Genomic DNA, 22,447 nt, shown 5'->3' with positions numbered 1-22,447 from the left:
TGAAGGCGTCTTTAACTACAGCAAGTACAGAGAACTCAGTGATGAAAACGGAAGGCCCTCTTGGGAGTCAGCGCATGCGTGTTTGGGCTCTCACCGGCTGTAAACATTGCCTCCTCTGGAGTTACCCTTATTTTCCTATGGCTAATTAAGTGAACTACTGCAGCGGGGAGGCAAAAAGTCAATGAGATAATGTGTGTGAAAACACTTGGCCAACAGTAACAAACCAGAGAGGAAAAAGCACCCACACAAGAGGGTTTGCAGAGTCAACTCTGTTAAAATGAAATAATGAATTCAATTTCCAGGGCTGCCTCTTCCTGTGTACAGAAGAGCTTGATTTATCTTTTATTTTAAGAGCCTTTTGGAGGTGCTTCTGTTGAATAAATCATAAGCCAACGAAGATAAGACACTCTGTGTTCAGCCTCCTCCTGGGAAGCTGCGCTGTACGGAAACAGCCATGTCGTGTCAATACGGTTCCAAGAACAGCAAGAGGGCAAGGGGCCAGAGATCCTCCTGCCTTTTCTGTATCTTCTACCACATGATTTATAAATTCTATTTCAGCCAACTGGATCCTAAAACATGTAAGTACACCACTATATAGAGTTCCCCATTATGTTATCCTTAACGCCTGTGTGTGGAAGAGACACACGTGAGCAGGGAGGGAAAACGTCATAAAGACTTCTGTGTCTGGGGAGATGAGTCAGTGGGTAAAGACACTTGCTGCCAAGCCTGACAACCTGAGTGTGATCCTCAGGACCCACATGGTGATGGGCGAGAAAAGACACAGCCAAGTGTCCTCTGACCCTCACACACTAGCTATGGAGAGCCCCCACCTGCCTACACAACAAATAAATTAACATGCAATTTTAAAAAAGAAAACCCTTTTCTAGTTCCATAAAACAAGATTCTGATCCAGTTGAGTTCATCGGTTGCCAGGAAAATATGAATAGATAGTGGCTGAAATTAGGGGAAAGGATACCGTGTTGTCAATGTCAGACTGCACCGTCATTATTCTCAAGCCCCAGCATGGGCAAACACTTCCAGTTACAAAGCCCTTCTAGAGGGTACGTTTCAACATGATCTGAATTGACGTAGAGTATCAGCGAGGTGCCTTCATAACAGAAAAGTTACTCTTGGCTACGAAAACTGTGGGCTATATAATAAAATGCACCCCCAAGCCATACTGAAGGCCTACTGTAAAACAGGCCTGAGGCAAGTGAGCCAACCTGTGTCTAAGACTAGTCTAGGGACTCAGCATTTGGCCTCCTGATAAAGGCAGAGCCCTGTTTACAAAGCAGGCCCAGCAGAGAGCGGGAATTTCAGAAGTGCTCAATACCACAAACTGAAATTTGACCCCAAGCGAAGGACTTCCTCAAAGCTGTTTTCGAAACTTTCAAATTTATAATTGACGGCCTGTGGCTTACGCTAATCTACCCTCTTGGCATCCACCTTTAATTCTATTCAGCTTGGCTAGACAGCAAGGTCTGCTACAACATTGACTTTTAACACTCTGCCTTGCTAGCCTTCGAGATGGCAGAGAACAAGGTGATATTTGTAAATGTCCCTTTGTGTCCCTAAAAGCACCTTACCTGCTGCCTGCAGAGTTCTAGAACTCACGTACACACACACAGATACACACACAGAGATACACACACACAATTTGGCTTTGACTTACCAATTACTGAGAAAGGTAAATCAAACCCACTCACTGAAATGGATTTGTCTGTGTTCCTCACAGTTGTTTATTAATTTTGAGGCTACGTTACAGGTACAGGTGTTTAATCACATTATGCCTCTCCCATGAATTCAATATTACATAACAAACCTCTGTCATCCCTAATAGGACTTTTTGCTTAAAATCTTATTTGTCAATGTTTTATTTTAATTTTTTTAGATTCTTGTCAGCTTTTGATTAACATGTCTCCTTCCAGCTGTTTACTATCAATTACTTCAGTGTGTGTGAAATATTTTATCAATATACATAATTGTCTGGGTGAGCTATTTCACCGCACCCTCTGGATTTCATACTTCCCGCTGCTGCTACTTTGCTGGCTCTGTTTTCACCTCCTTCCTAGGATCTGATTTAATTCATTTTATTTATTATTGTTCTATGTGCATGGGTGCCTCTCTCCAAATGTTGTGTGCCATGTGTGTGCAGTGCCAGTGGAGACCAGAAGAGGGCATCAGATCCCCTGTGAGCTGATGTGGTGCTGGGAATAGAACTTAGGTCATCTTCATTTTTGTTTTTTATGTTCATCCCCTCTCCTACTGTATTTGGCCATTCCCATGCTATTTCTCCTATTTTTGATATTATTTAAAATAAATATTTATATTTATTTTTAAATATAAATTTAATATATTAAATATTAAATAATATAGATATTTTTTAAAGTTTTATCATCAAAGTTCTCTTTTTTCTCAAACAACAAAGGAAAGCTTTGTTTCCAATCTTCTCCTACACGACAGCACTGCCACTTCACCTGTTCCCATTCCCCACCTATGACGAGATTCCCAGGGAAGGATTGTCTATGTTGGGTTGGTCTATGAGTGTATCGATGAGAAATTGCATTAATTATGCTGACTAATCTGAGAAGTCCCAGCCCCCTGCAGGTGGCACCATTCCCTAGGCAGAGGTCCCTGAACTGTATGCAAGTGGAGGAAGGGTGCTGAGCATAAGCAAGCAAATAAGCATGCTACACACATGCAGTTCTCTCTGCTCCTGACTGTGGATGTGATGTGAGCATGCTACATGTATGCAGTTCTCTCTGCTCCTGACTGTGGGAGTGATGTAAACATGCTACATGCATGCAGTTCTCTCTGCTCCTGACTGTAGGAGTAATGTGAGCATGCTACACGTATGCAGTTCTCTCTGCTCCTGACTGTGGGAGTGATGTGAGCATGCTACATGCATGCAGTTCTTTCTGCTCCTGACTGTGGGAGTGATGTGAGCATGCTACACACATGCAGTTCTCTCTGTTCCTGACTGTGGGCATGATGTGAGCATGCTACACACATGCAGTTCTCTCTGCTCCTGACTGTGGGTGTGATGTGAGCATGCTACACACATGCAGTTCTCTCTGCTCCTGACTGTGGGCGTGATGTGAGCATGCTACACACATGCAGTTCTCTCTGCTCCTGACTGTGGGAGTGATGTGAGCATGCTGCACGCATGCAGTTCTCTCTGCTCCTACTGTGGGAGTGATGTGAGCATGCTACACACATGCAGTTCTCTCTGCTCCTGACTGTGGGCGTGATGTGAGCATGCTACATGTATGCAGTTCTCTCTGCTCCTGACTGTGGGCGTGATGTGAGCATGCTACACACATGCAGTTCTCTCTGCTCCTGACTGTGGGAGTGATGTAAACATGCTGCACGCATGCAGTTCTCTCTGCTCCTGACTGTGGGAGTGATGTGAGCATGCTGCACACACGCAGTTCTCTCTGCTCCTGACTGTGGATGTGATGTGAGCATGCTGCACGCACGCAGTTCTCTCTGCTCCTGACTGTGGGAGTGATGTAAACATGCTGCACGCATGCAGTTCTCTCTGCTCCTGACTGTGGGAGTGATGTGAGCATGCTACACGCATGCAGTTCTCTCTGCTCCTGACTGTGGGAGTGATGTAAACATGCTACATGCATGCAGTTCTCTCTGCTCCTGACTGTGGGAGTGATGTAAACATGCTACATACATGCAATTTTCTCTGCTCCTGACTGTGGGAGTGATGTGAGCATGCTACATGCATGCAGTTCTCTCTGCTCCTGACTGTGGATGTGATGTGAGCATGATACACATATGCAGTTCTCTCTGCTCCTGATTGTGGGAGTGATGTGAGCATGCTACATGTATGCAGTTCTCTCTGCTCCTGACTGTGGGAGTGATGTGAGCATGCTACATGTATGCAGTTCTCTCTGCTCCTGACTGTAGATGTGATGTGAGCATGCTGCACGCATGCAGTTCTCTCTGCTTCTGACTGTGGGAGTGATGTGAGCATGCTACATCATGAGTCTCTTGAGTCACTTTTGCCACAGCAGCATAAGTGAAACCAGGACGGAGACATGCTTGTTGCTCTGTGCCTGTCTCTCTTTAGATTTACACTGAACCAGCTTTTGGTTAAGGCCCATTTTTAAAACGTTTTTCCTGAAGGAAGAGACAGTTATCAATAGACTCACTTCTGCTTGGAAATCTAATTCCACCCCCAATTTACATACTAAATTAGAGTAATTTTGTACCCTTCTGTGTATTCTCACAAAGATTCTCTTCTTTGAACTATTGGAAAGGGTCATTGCAGAACCTCACTAACTCAACAAACTCCACTATGTTAATCCCCTAACTCTTCTTGGGTGTTTTTGTTGGTTTCATATGGGATTAAGAGTTTACATGGGAGTCACACAACACTGGGCTAGAATTCTGGCTTTTCATGACACTGGCTGGAGCACCTAGGTCAACTCTCTTGGCGTCATAACTTTTGTTTCTTCAGGAGAGTGAGAACAATGGATATTCCCTGCATCATATCTTGGCAGGGTCTCTACCATTTCTAGAAATGACAATCAATCATGCATAGACAGCAGGTGTCAAGTTGACAATTGTGTATACAAATATAGTAGGTGTCACTTGACAATCATGTGTATAGAGTAGGTGTCATCTTGACAATCATGCATATACAGTAGGTGTCAGCTTGACAACCATGTGTATAGAGTAGGTGTCATCTTGACAATCATGCATATACAGTAAGTATCAGCTTGACAAACATGTGTATACATTTATAGTAGATATCAGCCTGACAATCATGTATACAGTAGGTATCAGGTTGACAACAATGTACACAGCAGGTGTCAGCCTGACAATCATGTATATAGTAGGTGTCAGCCTGACAATTATGTACACAGCAGGTGTCAGCCTGACAATCATGTATATAGTAGGTGTCATCCTGACAATCATGTACACAGCAGGTGTCAGCCTGACAATCATGTACACAGTAGGTGTCAGCCTGACAATCATATACACAGCAGGTGTCAGCCTGACAATCATGTACACAGTAGGTGTCAGCCTGACAATCATATACACAGCAGGTGTCAGCCTGACAACAATGTACACAGCAGGTGTCAGCCTGACAATCATGTACACAGTAGGTGTCAGCCTGACAATCATATACACAGCAGGTGTCAGCCTGACAATCATGTATATAGCAGTTGTCAGCCTGACAACCAGGCACACAGTAGGTGTCATCCTGACAATCATATATACAGCAGTTGTCAGCCTGACAGCCAGGCACACAGTAGGTGGCAGCTACCATCCATTTTCTTTCATAACATTCCAGTCTTACATATGACCCCCACAACTCCCTCAGCCACCAGCAGCTGATAACTTTACAGATAAAGTGGTTTCAGTTCTCACTTGTCTGGTGGTTTAGTTGGGAGAAACATGACATAATTGGCGAGGTCACCAGGAGAGCTTGGCGGGGTGACAGTGACAGAGAAAGACGAAGCGCTGATTACAGGATTCCACCAATGGGTTCTCTGCAGACCCGGGCTCCACTCAACTGTGTGGCTGCCTCTGGGACAGCATCTTCATCTCATGGTTCACGGGAGACATTGAACTGTGATCCCCTGGTTCCTGCTTAATAAGTGACAATAATCGTCAAGTCAACATGTGGCCTTTACTGTCCCTTCCTGCAGCTCTGTGATTAGGACGTCATGGGCACCTGGCACAGCTTACCATATGGTCACACAGGGCCTCGTAAATAACAGAGCTGGAGTGAGGAAATTGTGCGGTCCAGCTATTGGAGCCTGGGGGGAGAGGGTCTAATCCTCGTCACCTATCTATTTCCTGGTGCGGCTCAGCAACGTCATCCTAGGGAGGGTCATGTCGGTCCCTTATCACTCTGAGAACTCCAAACCCTGTCGCACGAAGCCACAGAAGAGTTCCAGTAACCTGCTGCTGCCCTCCCCGGCTGACTGCAGTGCAACTCACTCAGCCTTTCCACCGCAGTCAGAAGACCCAGGATGCTGAGAGGCTGACCCACAAGTGCAGCCGGCAGGCCGGCAGGTCTGCGGGTTCCAAGAACACTGCTCCTGGAGTCCGGGCTGAGATAAGCATTACTTTTCCTATGAAAACAACTTTTTAATTGTTTTCCCCAAATTGCAGTTTTTATCTTGACTACCAGGAGCTCAAAGCCACACTACGGGCTTAACCACAGCGCCTTGGCCAAACCTGCCATCAGCATGTTCATTCTTCCCTCACACACTTTAGTCTTCCATGTGTATTCTAATCACACTGCACTGAATCTGAATTTTGATTTTGGGTCACATGTCCTGTGGTCAATAGTTTACAGCTCTTAAAGTACCTCAGATATGCTTTAGAAATAAATCCATTGTCTCTGCTTATATAAGACATATTTATGTCTTATATAAGCATATAGACTAAAAAAAACTGTGATAATGATTGGTCAGGTGTCATAAGAAAAGCAATTGCTAGAGAGTTAAGCACATAGGTGAGGAACACTGAAAAGAGGTCTTGAAGGATGCGCAGAGTTCGTTATCCAAGGAAGGAAGAAGGGTACCACAGCCGCACACACAGCACAGGCCCAGCACTGCAGATGCAGGGTACAGACACCAGTGTGCCTGGAGGTAGGGTATGACTGAGGAAGAGCTACGGAAACAGAGGCTGAGGAAAAGCAGAGGCTGCAAAGAGGCCGCGATGACTATAAAGGAAACTTTTACAACCTCGCTTTTGCACTGACTCCCTTTGCTTGGATATTCTAGAACACACGTCAGAGTCATTAATTTGAGCTCTGTGCATTCTCCGGTCACCTGCCTGGGTGGGTCATGCTATCTGAGCGCTCTCTGACCTCTCCCAAGAGACTGGAAGGAGTAACAGATGCTCAGGGGACACTTCCTGGGTGATCCGACATGGATGGGCTCGGAAAGATACCGTGCTGGGGCTTTGCAGCCTGAGTGTTTGGAGACGGAGAAGAAAGAGTGCAGTCTCGTAGGCGCCTTTGTCCATGGTGATGGAGCACAGGAAAAGCTTAGAGAATGCAGAGCAAAGGAAGAGATGGGTGTGGCCACTCAGTCTCTGAGATACTCATATCAAAGGGTTTGAGCTGATTGTTTGAAAAACAAAACTAAAATGTGAGCAAAAAAAGAGAGAATGGTCTGAGCAGCTCAACATTTTTGCGCCTGTTTTAGAGAAGAAACAAAAAGAAATGCTACAAACCGCCAGAACCAGAGTCCTGTTACACTGGTTCAGCATTTTGCAACTTTTAAGAATGTCACGAAGACTGTGACCGTGCCCCGCTCTGTAGTAACCCACACCATTAGCACATCCTGGCATGCACCACCAATAATGAAATAGCAGCCTCGGTTCCACATGCTTCTAAGAATCACAGAGGTATGCCAGGTGGTGGTGCACACCTTTAATCCCAGCACTTGGAAGGCAGAGGCAGGTGGATCTCCGAGTTCAAGGCCAGCCTGGTCTACAGAGTGAGTTCCAGGACAGTCAGGAATACACAGAGAAACCCTGTCTCAAGAAAACAAATACAAAAACCAAAAAAAAAAAAAAATTACAGAGGCACACCCATCACACAGACAGAGGCCACAGCCCTTGGTGCAGGAGATTGTGAGATGCACGATGCTTACATTACACAGAGTACCAGCTCTCTCTGTAGAAACAGTGGGTTCCCAGAGCTTCTGAGTTAAATCTACTAGATTTGGACTGTTGTTAGGAATCAAGGAAAGGAGACAGCTCTGGTTTGGGGCTCTGTGCCATCTGTCACAATGGAAATCTGAGCTGACACCAAACAGAGCTGAGGAAAGATCTTTTCTCAGACTAGGGGGGCAAAGAACAACCACCTGAGCCGCTCAGCACTTTATTATAAGTGGGCTTTGGTGTGATGATTTTTGCTAGCGCAGGTGTTTAAGCAGGCTTAAATTGGGTGAGTCTAAGCTAGTATGCCTTCTAGAGGAGGGCAGTGAAAGTGTTTGCTACTAACAGTATCTCAGCGTATAGTGAACTGATTAGGTATGCAGTCTCATAACAAGTAGAAGAATGCACACGTTCATGTTTACATGGATACCATGTGTACCACACGTTCAACAGCTATCATGTGTATCACATGTTTACAATGATATCATTTGTACTACATGCTCACACAGATATGTGTACCATGTGTTTTCATGGATATCATGTATACCACATGTTTACATGGCTACCATGTGTATCACACGTGGGTCTCCCTTTATGTTAAATTCTCCATTTTGGCCACACACCTCATTCCTTTACTCTAAAGTTGAGTCCATCCTGGTTTTGTATATGTCTATCTCTATCTCTCTCCCCCACCCTGCTATGTGTGATACGAATGTCAGAAGGTAGCGATGGAGAGAGCAAATGCTTGACAGCAATTAAGGTTTCAGCTCACATTGCTGGGTACCAGGAACTACATCTAACCAGCGGGAGTTCCAGGAACCAGACACTTAGGTCTGGAGATTTCAACATGTGCAGAACTCTCCACACCCCAAAGGTGCCTGGGTGAGGCATCTAGAAAACCTGATTGTTGCTGAAGGGATGGATACAGCAGCTTCTGCTGCTGCTAGTGTGTGTGTGTGTGTGTGTGTGTGTGTGTGTGTGTGTTCATCTGTGGACGTGTGGACATGTGAACACACATACCTGGAGCTTGACCAATAACTGAAAAATTCACAACTTGCAAAACCATCCACACAGCTCACCGTCTTACCAACACCATTAACTGAATAACTGCCTACATTGGCATGAAGCAACCCGAGGAGGGCACAGCTGAAAGCAGCTTCCTTCAGAATGAAGAAACAGCCCGCTGCTCTGCGCCAGCCGGACCCCATCTGCAGACGTGCCTTTTGGTCTGTCCGACCATCACTCAACGAGGGCCTCTGAACGAGACCTGCTGACACTCATGGGAAGTCGACCAAGCTGATTCCTCACCTCATGTTCCTCTATGGAGAGACCCAATTCAGGGCCCTTCTCACTCAAACAGACTTTGCTAACATTGAAACACTCTGATGACATCTCAGAAATACAAGACAGCCCAAAGCGACACCACACATCGCAATTCTATAAGGATAAAATGGACGCTGGCAGGCCTCGGCTCAGCCTGGTCCTCCATCTTACATGGCTAAAACTTTGTTTGCCTCGGGTGAAGAAATGAAGTGTTACAAGAGGAAGCCAGAGGCAGGGGTGGCTGGGGTGGGCTCCCCTTGGGTTTCTACTTCCTCATGTGCATGCCCAGCCATGGAAACTTTATCCTTCTACCCACTCTCTCAGTCTCCGGTGCGGCCGTCACTCATCAAGAACAGAGCTTACGTTCTAGTGAGAGAGGGAGACTGTGATGAAGGCACCAGATGAAAAGAAGAACAACGAGACAGACCGACATGGGGTTGAGTGACATGGGGGGAAGCAGAGAGCAGCCCCAAGCAGGAATGGCGGCCATCTCGTCCCTGACAGAGATTTGTAAACCATAGGGATGGCCCATCTTTCCTGGGAGGAGGGATTGTTAACCAGAGCGAGACTCCAAGACTCTGACCTGCGGGGACGATCACTCTGCGCTCGCTTGTGGTCATGTTGGGGGGTGGCATGTGCTTCTCTTCCATGTAGCTGCTATAGCTCATCCCCACGGGATCAGGGCTGTCCACCATCTTCCCACCTTTGGTCACGCTGCATGCGTCAGGAGAGTTCCTGTGGGAGGAGAAGACAGGTTCTGCTGTCAGAGGGCAGGGCTCGGGGCTAGTGATACAGGGAGGGGTCCCAGGAGAGGCGAGGTGGGAAAGACCATGAAAGCATTACAAGAGTCAGAATAAGTCAGGCGGTGGGGCGCGTGCCTTAATCCCAGCACTTGGGAAGCAGAGGATCTTCCAAGGAGGATCTCTGTGACTTCAAGGCCAGCCTGGTCTACAAGAGCTAGTTCCAGGACAGGCTCCAAACCTATAGAGAAACCCTGTCTTGAAAAAACAAACAAACAAAAAAAGGTCAGAATATTTTGATACCCCAAATTCACACACTGAAGCTCTAAGACCCATGCAATGGTGTAGACGGATAACCGGATTTAGCTCAGGTCAGGACGGCAGAGCCAATGACAAAAGGACGAGAGGATGCTGAGGAACTGGGGAGCTGGCTCAGGGGGTAAATCGCTAACCAAACATAAAGACTGGAGCTGGACCTCAGGATCCACTGAAAAGCCCAGCATGCAGTGTGTGCACCCATGATCCCAGTGCTGCCCAGCCAGTCTAGCCTATTGGTGAGCTCCATGCTTCAGAAGAGACCTTGTCTCAAAGAATAAAGTGGAAGTGACAGTGAACCACACCAGGCACTGAACTCTGGCCTCCAGGGGCAAACACATGAATGTGTATACCTGCACACACACATGCACACACACATGCATGCACACATACATGAGACAAACAGGAAGAAAGAGAAAGAGAGCCCTCCCCCCATTGTTTCACTCCCTCCATGTGAGGATGCAGCCACCTCTGACCCAAAGAAAATGCCCTTGGGTCAGTGGGCATGGCACTCTCTGGCACCTGACCTTGGCTGCCCCATCTTCAGAACCATGAGTAAAGTGTTCCCGTTGTCTCAACAGCCTGCACAGCCGTCTGCGACCATGCTGGGGCCCACGCTCGGGAGAAACAGAGCACATACGTGGGAAGCCAAGCTGCTGTCTGGCTTCTATTTTGCTAACCAACTCCTGAAACTGTCGTGTCCAGACTCCCTCTGTGACATCTGACTGGGAACACTCGCAGGGAACAGCGAGCTGGTGTTCATTCTTGCCGAGTGACAGCAAACAGGGTTAGCGGCAGACAGACACCGGGGCCAGGGCTGCTCAGCAATGCTTTCCTGGGGGGATGTTTCTTTGGAAGCTTCAAAGAAAATCCCCTCTTGGGTTCCCATCCCTGTGCCAACCTGGGGGACCGAGGACTGATGGTGATGGGGTCAGGGAGCAGTTGGGAAGCTGGAGAAGATGGGGGACTGAGGTGAGGGAGGCCCTGAAGAGTAGAGACCAGCGGCCTAAGAGAACCCAGAAAGTGACCTGAATGGCACTGCATATGAGAAGAGCTGTCCCCACTGACCCTGGGGACAGGCCACAGGAACCATCAGTAAGACAGTCACTGTCTTTGCAAAAAGATTAACATGCCTTTCTAGGAAAAGAAAAGTGTCCGTGTGTGTGTGCATATGTGTGTGTGTATGAGTTCATGTGTGTGTATGTGTGTGTGCAAATGTGCATATGTGTGTATATGCATGTGTGTGTGCATGAGTCCATGTGTGTGTGCATGCATCTGTGTGCGTGTGTGTGCGTGTGTGTAAGTGATGTTTGAGAGCTATAGGAATCAGGCCTTATAGGTAAACAGCAAGTAAGAAAACCAGTTTTAGGGGCTAGAGAAACAGTTCAGCAGTTAAGGTCACATGCTGCTCTTGCAGAGAACCCAAACTCAGTTCCCAACACCACATGATAGCTCAGAACCATCTGTAACTCCCACTTCAGAAGATCTGAAGCCCTCTTTTGACTGCTAAAGGCACTACGCATGCACATACATACCTGCATGCAAAGCAAACATACACATAAAACAAAATAAATATTTTCTAAAACAGAAGAAGGGATCCACCTTCATCAGGGAACAAAGAAATAGATGGCCGTTTTCTCAGATGGTGATCCCACAGATGATGGCTACCTAGCCCACGGATGAAGGCTAGCCCAAGGGTGATAGAAAATGGCCACCCTACAGAGGAAGGATGAAGGCTAGCCCAGGGATGATGGCTACCCTACAGATGGCTAACCCTGGATCACCTCAGCAATGATATCTCTACATTCTGGTTACATTAACTAAAGTAGAATTTAGGAATCACTTTTGAAGCTCTACCCATGGATTCATTGTGGTTTGGTTTCCATTTTCCATATTCCTGGAAATCTTAGACACCCCAAGAACTCCTGACTTTAAATTTTCAATCTAGTGTTGAGACTTTGATTTCGCCTCTATGGGACCTTTGTCTCCTCCCATGCTTGTTAGCTGCATCTTTGGAAGGTAACTTGCAGAGCCACCGAACTTCGGGCTTACAATGGACTTGACCTTTGAGTTTGAGAAGGGCAAAAGCACCTAAGGCAGGCAGTTGTGCAGGGCTACTTTCTGAGCAAGACAGAACTGAAATGGAGTTGTGAAATTCATTTCTCATCCAGAGGCCTTGGCAAAACTGTCAACAGGAAGGCCTTGCCAAGGACCCAGTGCCCAGGGAGAGTTTACACAGTACCCACGGGCTCTGAAATACAGATTTCTTCTCGGCATCACTTGCCAATGCATTCAGAACCACAGAGGAGCTCAGTGCTGGCGCCAAGGAGACAGCAACAAGCTATCTGTGCAGGTCACACACCGAGTTCCTACCAAGACCCGGGGAAAGACAGCCTGTCTTATAAAGTTCTCACCGCTGTGACATGAAGGTAGTTTAAATAATAACTGTCCACGTTCCCACGGAGCAGGACCGTGTGTTTCCAGTGCTGTCGACACAGCCATGATTTCTGCTTGATGTTATAATATTTTCCTGGCTGCAAATGATTATCTCCATGAGACTCATCCTAATATCAAACCACACAATATCTTTGCTAGAGACAAAGTTTCCTAACCCTTTGGAAAACTCTGTCAACCTAGTGTTCTATGAATGGTTTGGTATATTTGTCTCACAGATGCTTGGGCGAGAGACGTTAAGTGTTTGGAGGAAATTTTTTTGACAGTAGGTGGTACCCAGGGCACAGGAGCAACATTAGATACGACTGTAAAGTTCACTGCTTATCCATCTACTGCAACTTACTGAGTGCCTACTGTATACCAGGCACTGACAGTTCTTTCTTTTCCAGCCAAAGGAATGAGTCACCAGAATGGTGAAGGCCAGAAAGAGGTGGCATTGGGGTTTAACCACGTCTTTGTCTATCACCACATAAGTGTGTGTGTGTAGACACATGAGTGCCACTGTGTGCTGACAGAGGCCAGAGCACAAACACGGTGCTGCTCCTCACCTACTTCCCTATTTGAGATAAGGTCTCCTAGTGTTTACCATTGTGTAGATCATGCTAGCTGGCCCTGGAGTGTCTTAGGAATCTCATATCTGATCTTCCTACAGTGCTTTAGAACAATAGAACAACATGCACTCATGTGCACACACACACTCATACACACACACTCTCTCTCTCTCTCACACACACACATGCACACACACTCTTACACACACACACACTCTCTCTCACACACACACATGCACACACACTCTTACACACACACTCTCTCACACACACACACATGCACACACACTCTTACACACACACACACACTCTCTCTCTCACACACACATGCACATTTCCTCTCTCTCTCTCTCTCTCTCTCTCTCTCTCTCTCTCTCTCTCTCTCTTTCTCTGCCCCATCTGGTTCTACATGGATTCTGGGAGTCTGAACTCCAATTCTCATATTCGTGTGACAAGTACTTACCTACGGAGCCAAATCCTCAACCCTCCTCTAATTCTTGACAGTTTAATTTTCCTATCTGAGGACAAGAACTCCATACACGGATTTTAGGAGTTTCTCTATTAAATGAAGCAGACCCACTCACCAAATATGGGTATAATAAGCTGCCATATTGCATTTTGCCAGTAGGTGCCCAAATTATATATAACTATTTAAAATACAGTCAAAGTCAGGGATAGGAGATGTTGAAACAGAAGGATCGTGAGTTTGAGGCCAGCCTGGGCTACAGAGTGAGTCTGAGGCCAGCCTGGGCTACGTAGTGAGACTCTGTCTCTAAACAAGCAAGCAAACACAACACAGGCAGCCTTTAGCAAAGCTACTTTGCATTCATTTTATAACTGGCAGGCATAATTCATGTTAATGAGTTTCTAATCCCATCTTTCATCATAAAAAAGACCAAAATGAAACCATCAGACCCATTTTCAAAACTTATATCTCTAGAATAATAGATAAACTATATAATGTCTCACCCTATTACATTTAGTTATTAAAGGAAGAAGACGGGATGAGACATGATTTTGACCATTATTCTTATTTTCAATAACGAAGAAACTCTTAACTCTGAGAGGAAATGTCATCCTGCATGGTCCAGCGCCCAGCACAGCTTCCCAGCAAACACTAAGTAGGTGGAGGGGTTCCATTCCCATTATCATCCTGCCTTGTCAGCTCTGATGGCAGCCAGTCCTCATAGCAGCTCAACAGATGTCACCTACATCTGACAGAGTAGAGAGCACACAAGAGATGAGGTGGCTGGAGAGGGGGCTTAGTGGTCAAGGGCAGCACTGGCTGCTCTTCTGTAGGACCTGGCTTTCATTCCCAGCGTACACAGAGCTTCTCACAGGCATCTGTAACCCCAGTCCTGGGAGATCTGATGTCCACTAGCGTCTTTGGTCACTGAGCATATAAGCAGTGCACAGACATATACACAGCGCAAAACACCTATACCCATAAAATAAAATTGGGGACAGGGGTAGAGGTTCCCAGAAGCGACAAGCTAGAATGTCAGGCACAGTGGTCTGAACTCACCATGCTTCTTCACCTGCAGAGAACACCTGATCAGAGTGAAGGGAAAAGGCTCTGCTTTGAAAGACAAACACCCTAATTTGAGGTAGACAAGAACTCCCTGGGCTGCATGTTATTGTAGTTTAAGTCTACAGTGCAGCCCTGGCATGCTGTTCTAGCTAGGGATCTAATCGCTCCCTGGCATAGCCCATGCACACACAGATACACAGGCACACACTGACAGATACACACACACACACACACACACACACACACACACAAGAACAAGGGCCAGAAGAAAGGAAATCTTTTTCAAAGTCATCAATTGAGATATTACTTTATTTAAGAGAAAGAAATCTTATCAGGATCAGAAACAGGAGAGCATTCTTTTAAACACCTCACAGAGCCTGGAGAGATGGCGCAGCAGTTAGGAACACTGGCTGCACTTCCAAAGGACCCAAGTTTGGGCTTCCACATCCACATCAGTCAGATTATAACTACATGTAAGTCCAGTCCCAAGGGATCTGACACCCTCTTCTGGCCTCCACGGGTGCCCACACACACAGCATAGACTTGTACAGACACACATACATGTAAGTAAAAAAATAAATAAATAAATCTTGAAAAACACAATCTCACAGTTCTCCAAGCAAGCTTATCCTGTTCCCAAGTGCCGAGGGAGCATCGTAGTAAGCCGCACTGTCAGAGATAAACTGTGGAGGGATGGGACGACTTGCCCAAAGCTACATGACCAGTCCTGAAAGAACTAGCATTCAAATTCTGGCAGCCAAGGCCCTGAACTCAAGCTCTTTGGCAGCACCTGCTGCAACACCAGTGGTAATTTGCACAAGCAAGACACGGTTGGGTGATCTTTCAAAAGACTCCCTTTCCTCAGTACTGAATATCTTCCCAAGAGTCTCCTCCTCAGAGTGGAGCTGGCTGGTGAGGGCACGTTATTTTGTTGACTATGTGGGGGGCACCCACATGGAAGGAAGGCAGAGCTTCTCGGAGAGCCCCGAAGAAGGCAGAGCCTATGTGGACCTACATACGATGCTGAAATTTGATTGGAAGGGTCACTTCACTCTGCAGTTGAAGGTCGCATGCTCTTCCATGGAAGATTCAGGGGCTGCCCTGCAGGGTGCATGTTCCTCAGAGATGGTGGACGAAAGAAAACCAGAGCAGACAGCTCCGGGCCAAGAGAGCTGAGTGGGAGTGGGCCTGACTCAGACCGTCGACCGGTGAAGAGACGGTCGAGGACCAGGGCAGACAACAGGCTGCTGGGGAGTGGCGTACGGCCCAAGAAGAAAGTCTCTCTAAGTTGTTTCCATACGTACATTTTTTACTTTTTAAGAGAGGGTAATAACCCTGGAAAAACCTACGAAGAAATATAAAATGAGGTCTTTTGGTCTTTGGAAAACAAAATAAACTTGGCGTCTATTTTCTCACGTGGTGTCTACTCACGGCAGGGCAGATTCCATCATGGAATAAGCCACAGTAAATGGCAGAGCCCTGGCTATTAGCCTGACGCATGTGGCTGCTGCCGGTGCTGTGTCACCTGTCACCGCCCTGGTGGCTGAGATGGCCCCCACTTCTCTAGGGTGTTACCAGGTACAAACCTTGCTTCACCCTCCCTTTAGAACACTTAGAGGAGACACTCAGCCCTGCACAAAGTCCAAGGTCAGTCAAGGTGGAACTTGGGAAACCCAGGCACCTTCGTTTTGGGTAGGTAGAGCCTGCCCACCAGACCTGTCAAACACCTGCTGTCCGTCAAGGCCCGTCCTCCTTCCCCTAGCTCTCTCTCACTCCCCTGCACAGAAAGTTGACACTTCAGGACTTTACTCTTTGTCCTACACTGGGACATTCCTAGCTGTCCTTTCAAATGTCCTTGCTGCTATGACAGGGTTCTTCTTCTGAGAGACAAACCCAAGCAGCGAGATCCAACCTGCCTCTGTCCTTGTCCTACAGGGAGAAGCGCACAGTCCCCAGAATCTGTGCAAATTGCCTCATTCCCTCACCTACAAATGTGCCTACAGCCTTCTATAGCACGTACTGCCTCAGGTTTAGGGAGGCGTCAGTGTCCCTGTCCTCAGGGGGCCACACTGGAGTGGCAAAGGCCCCTTACTTTAATTTCACAATGCAGAATGTCACACACTATGGCTGGCGAGATAGCACAGTCAGTGAAATTCCCACCTTACAAAGATGGTGATCTGAGCTTGATCCTCAGAACCAAGTGAAACACCAGCTTAGGTAAGCTGGGCAAGGGATCCCTGGAACTCACACCCTGTCTCAGGTAACAAAGCAAGGTGAGTGGGAGGAAGGATGGCCAGGTCGTCATCTTGCTTCTACGTGCTCTTACAGACAAGGGTACCTACACACACACACACACACACACACACACACACACACGTTAATGAAGATGCATGGAGGTACAGCATCCTAAGACACGAAAGTCATTTCCATGAACCCCACCCCACCCCACGCAGGGCTGGCTGGGATGAGTTCTCCAGGCCTGGGTCCCCCTGGAGAATAACTCAGTCTAACTCCCAGAGCCCCTGCCCGGCGTTAATTAGCCAAACCACCCTTCCCAGGTTTCACAGCGTGAATGGAAGCAACTCCCCACAAAAGGTATTTTTAGGACCCCAGACAAGGAGTGGATTGTCTGGCCAGCTCTGGGGTAATTTGTGGGTCTGTTTTATTTCTGAATCAGACGCAGTGGAAAAGCTGCTTCAGACCCCACGGCCCGAGCGGCGGGTGGGGCCGGCGTGACTCATGTGTAGCTCAGGCTCAAACTGAAACCGTGCACGCTTGTCTTCACAGCTGAGGGTTATTTTTACTCTGGCTAAATATTCTCTTACACCTGGAATCTCTCCCTCTTCCCAGCAACCCTGGTCCTCCCCTTCTCTGGAGCAGTCGAAGGCAAAATTAATTAAATGCTAACTCGACAACAGTTAGTTCTTTGTCTCCCCAGTGGGGCTTGACATTTCCCTGGAGAAGTTTAATTATTTAAATACATGTTTCTATTTATAGCCAAAAATGGCTATCAGCAGGACAGGACAGTGCCTCATTTGGGTCTTGAGGACTAGAGGGAAATTCAAACTTTGCGGAGGGATTGATGCTTAGGATTAGAATATGACTTCTATAGTTCCACAGTGAAGATCGGACACAGCATCTCCAGTACATGTGTGTTTCTTCAGCTTTATTTGAAAGATATTTTTCAGAGAGGAAAATAACCACTGAGTCATCATCTGGGGCTCTGAGGGTGTGTGTGTGTGTGTGTATATTTATGTGTGTATTCATGTGTGAGTGTGTAAGTGTATGTGTCTGTGTGTATGCATGTGTGAGTGTGTATGTCTGTGTGTGTATTCATGTGTGTGTATGTCTATGTGTGTGTATGTCTGTGTGTGTGCATATGTGTGAGTGTGTAGTATGTACATGTGTTTGTGTGTGTGAGAGAGAGATGTATGGTGTGCGTGTTTCTCTTTGTGTGTGTGTGGTGTGTGTGTGTCTGTGTGTGTACTCGTGTGTGTGGTGTATGGTGTGTGTCTATGTATGTATTAATGTATGTGTGGTGTGCATGTGTCTCTGTGTATGTGCATATTCATGTGTGTGTGATGTATGGTGTATGTGTGTATATGTGTGTGGTATATGTACTGTGTGTGTGTTTGATTCTGTGTAATACATGTATGTGCATGCATGAGGAAACCAGAGGTTGATGTCAGATGTCACTTCTCAGTCTACTTCCAGCTTGTTTCTTGAGACAGGGTCCCTCACTAGAACTGACAGATTACCAATCAGTCCAGGATAGTTTGCCAAGGAGACCCAGGAGGATCTACCTGTCTCTGCCTCCACCAAGGGTGAGATTAGAGGCATGTGCCACACTGCCAGTCCCAGCTTTCCCATGGATGCTAGGGATCCAAGCACAGGTCCTCATACATGTACAGCAAGCTCTACTGAGCCATGTGCACATCCCCAAGCTTTGAATTTTTGTGTTTTAAAATATGTGAATTCTGGTCAACTGATGACTTCACGTTCAATACAGAAAATACCAGAGTCACCCCCTTCCTCCCCAGCAGCAGCAATCCTGGGGAGGACCATGGCCTTGTGTCCCTTCTTTTACAAAGTGGTCTGCGTGTGCTTGACCTTCAAAGGGAGTAACAATGGCAGGGCACTGAGGAGAAGCAAGGAAGGGGAGCGAAACAGGAAACAACAGAACTTCGTGCCCTCCCTAACCTTATCCTCTGTGAACCCACGTCTGCCTTTTACAGCATGGTGAGCTAAGCTTCACCAAGACATGGGGTCCACACAAGTAAAAGCAACCACCGCTAACAGGTCCCTCTGTGGCAGGTTGCAGGTGGGTCCCCACTGAATTCTGATGGAGTTGTGTGAACTCTGGAAGGATGTTAGGACACAAGGATGGAGCCCTTTCCTCAGGGTGGGATTGGTGTCTTTATACATGAAAACTCCAGGGCTGGGGGGGGGGCGATGGCTCATTGGATATAGTGTTTGTTACACAAGAGTTCAGAGCCCTAGAAGTCACAAAAAAAGCTAGGTGGATGTGGCCACCTACCTATAGTCCCAGAGCTTGTGGGGCGCAGAGACAGGGTGTCCCCAGATAGCCTAAATCCTATATGAGCTCGTTAAAAATCTCCAGGATCACTGAGACACCCAGCCTTGGTGAGTCGAGTGAAGAGAAGAACAATCGAGTAAGCTATGTGATGTCAACCTGTGGTGCTCACAGACTACAAACAGGCATTCGAAGCAAGCAGCAGAGAGAAGAGAGAGAGAGAGAGAGAGAGAGAGAGAGAGAGAGAGAGAGAAAGTAACAAAGAGAAGAGTCAGATAGACAAGGAGAGAGACAGAAATAGACAGAAAGACACAGAGAAACAGAGAGACAGAGCCACAAAGGGAAGAGACAGATGAGATAGAGAAGGAGAGAGAGAGAGAGAGAGACAGATGAGATAGAGAAGGAGAGAGAGACAGATGGAGATTTGGAGAGATAGAGAGAGCTAGAGAGAGACAAAGACAGAGACAGAGACAGATGGAGATAAAGAGACAGAGACAACACATAGAGAGATAGACAGGGACAGAGAGGCAGAGAGAGATGGACAGAGAGACACCGAGAGGTAGAGACATCGAGAAACAGAGTGATACAGAAAGAGACATATGGAGATACAGAGAGACAGACACAAAAAGACATAGAAGAGACAGAAACAGACAAAGACAGAAAGAGACAGAGAAGACAGACAAAGACAGAGAGAGGCAGGCAGAGACAGAGAGAACAGAAGTTTGCTCCTCAGTCATGCAAGGCTGCAACAGGAAGCTTCCCTCAGTGAGCAGGAAGCAGGTGCCCACCAGACACCAAATCGGCCAGCGCCCTGGTGCAGGTTTCTCACCCTCTGGAAATACGAGGAACACACTCATGCTGTTTATAAGCCAGGCCGTCTTGGGTATTTTTGTCATAGAAACCCAAGCTGACTAAGACACTCACCATTACTGCTAGGAAAAACCACTCATTTGAAAGTCTCCAAGCGCTGTGCCAGCCACAGCCTGGAGGGCAGCCGAACTTAATTAGGAGGCAGCTTGCTTGCCAATTCAAGTCAGAGCCCCGAGGCAGAAAGGAGCAAATGCAATTAGTCCAGGGAATGTCATTGACCCCCAAATAATGCCTAAGGCTCCCCAAGTACAAGAAAACATATGTATAGCAAACCCAAGTGGGGAAAGAGGCCTGTGAACTGCTTCACACATTCAAGCCAAGTTCACTGCACAAAGAGAGAGCTTGGCCCCGAAGAGCTGCGTTAGGGATCATGTGCAACAGGTATACAGAGCGATTTTTAACCCAGCGGCAGACAGAAAGCATGAAGAGCAAACCCCAAACACAGGACTTTAGCGTTCTATTTCTAGTGCGGTGAAGATTCACCGAGGGCCGTCAGAAAGGGAGGTGCAGTTCCCAAGGGAGACCCTGTGGGGTTGGCGCAAAGGTGAGAGACATACAACAGCAACTCTGACCAGATCAGGTCAAGCGCAGACGTGAAATCGGAGAGAGGAGAGGAGGGGCACACACTACTGTGCTACCCGATTCCCTGGAGAAGATCTTGCCATCCCTGCCAGCAAAGGAAATACCCAGCAAAGTGGGGAGGCTCGGAGGGAAGGAGTAGGAATGTGCATAAGTGTACAATACATGCACACACAAACACATTCACATGTGCATGCACAGCACACACACACACAACACACAGACACACACACCACACACACAGTGTCTTTCAGACATTTCCAGCCTCCACCTGTCGGCAAAAATTCCTTGGGCTGGGACCCATCAGTGGAATGGGCGAAGGCTTACAGCACCAAGGGAGGCAGGAGTGCCCGCCATGTTTATCTGGTATTTGTTGGAGCCCAGTCACAGTGAGAAAGAGGTCACTGAAGAGAAGCCTGGGCTGTGAACCCAGGTTGCTTTCTAGCTCTGGTTTGCCCAGTGTGCTTGATTGACAGCCTCTACCCTTGCTTCCTTCCTTTCTCCTACTGCCCACTCCAGTAGCAGACAGCTTAGCTCCTGTCCCCGCGAATGCATATCCTGACAGGCCTGTCCCTGCCCCTGTCACTCTACTGCTCTGCAGAGACCCAAGACAACACAGCCCAGTGTCCTACAAGAGCACCCAACTCTCAGGCTCGGCCCAGGAGCCAGCAGACCTGTGGAGTCTGGATAAACTCACAGTCCTCCTTCGCCGGCAAGCTTCCAGGTTGACTGCGATAAAGCCAGGGTCCCTCACAGGTACCCTCTGCAAACTCCTCCGGTTACTCCTCCTCCTGGTCCCTACATGTCCAGCATGACAGCCTTCTTGTGGGTTCAGGATAATCACGGGGCCTTTGCAGGGCACCCTCTTATCCTAGGATGCCCTCCCACTGTTTAGCCAAGAGATATCCTCTGCTACTGGGTATTTAACCAAATGCCACTTTCTAAGAGGTGACCCTGTTGTCCAAGGTGAAGGCAGGGGAATCAAGAGTTCAAAGTCATCCCTAGCCACACTGCACATTGAAGGTTAGCCTTTGGATGCATGAGACCCTATGTCAAAGTTTAAAAAACTACTTTAAAATATATCAAAAGTATCTTGTTATTGACCACAGGCAGGAGTGAGGTAGGTCCCATGTGATTTCCCAGGTGAAACAAAGAGCCAAGGCCCAGGGAACTTCTACACCCCACCAGGCATAGGATCCTTGTGGTGAGTTAAGAGAGCTGCTGACCCCTGTGTGGGGGAGGACAGCCTTCCTAAGAGAGATGCTGACCCCTGTGTGGGGGAGGACGGCCTTCCTAAGAGAGCTGCTGACCCCTGTGGGGGAGGACAGCCTTCCTAAGAGAGCTGCTGACCCCTGTGGGGGAGGACAGCCCTCCTAAGAGAGCTGCTGACCCCTATGGGGGAGGACGGCCTTCCTAAGAGAGCTGCTGACCCTGTGGGGGAGGACGGCCTTCCTAAGAGAGATGCTGACCCCTGTGTGGTGGAAGACAGCCTTCCTAAGAGAGATGCTGACCCTGTGGGGGAGACAGCCTTCCTAAGAGAGATGCTGACCCCTGTGTGGTGGAAGACAGCCTTCCTAAGAGAGATGCTGACCCTGTGGGGGAGACGGCCTTCCTAAGAGAGATGCTGACCCCTGTGTGGTGGAAGACAGCCTTCCTAAGAGAGATGCTGACCCTTATGGGGAGAGACAGCCTTCCTAAGAGAGATGCTGACCCCTATGGGGGAGGACAGCCCTCCTAAGAGAGATGCTGACCCCTGTGGGGGAAGACAGCCCTCCTAAGAGAGCTGCTGACCCCTGTGGGGGAGGACGGCCTTCCTAAGAGAGCTGCTGACCCCTGTGGGGGAGGACAGCCTTCCTAAGAGAGCTGCTGACCCCTGTGGGGGAGGACAGCCCTCCTAAGAGAGCTACTG

At 47.7% G+C, this 22,447-nt stretch overlaps 1 protein-coding gene across 4 annotated transcripts in view; it reads right to left on the bottom strand.

Annotated features, from left to right (window-relative positions):
* Positions 1-22,447, bottom strand: part of Erg (ETS transcription factor ERG) — a 206,842-nt gene that overhangs the window by 23,421 nt on the left and 160,974 nt on the right. For all 4 annotated transcript variants that reach the window (XM_085685820.2, XM_085685821.2, XM_087898841.1 and 1 more), the window contains one exon: positions 9,548-9,699. In XM_085685820.2, the coding sequence (XP_085541946.1) occupies positions 9,548-9,699 (152 nt within the window). The remainder of the gene's footprint in view (positions 1-9,547; positions 9,700-22,447) is intronic.

Source organism: Myodes glareolus, chromosome 2 (assembly GCF_982192425.1).
Source record: "Myodes glareolus chromosome 2, mMyoGla1.1, whole genome shotgun sequence".
In the NCBI taxonomy this organism is placed as follows: Eukaryota; Metazoa; Chordata; class Mammalia; order Rodentia; family Cricetidae; genus Myodes; species Myodes glareolus.
The sequence above is the reverse complement of the archived record's forward strand: the minus strand, read 5'-3'. Positions and strand labels throughout refer to the sequence as shown.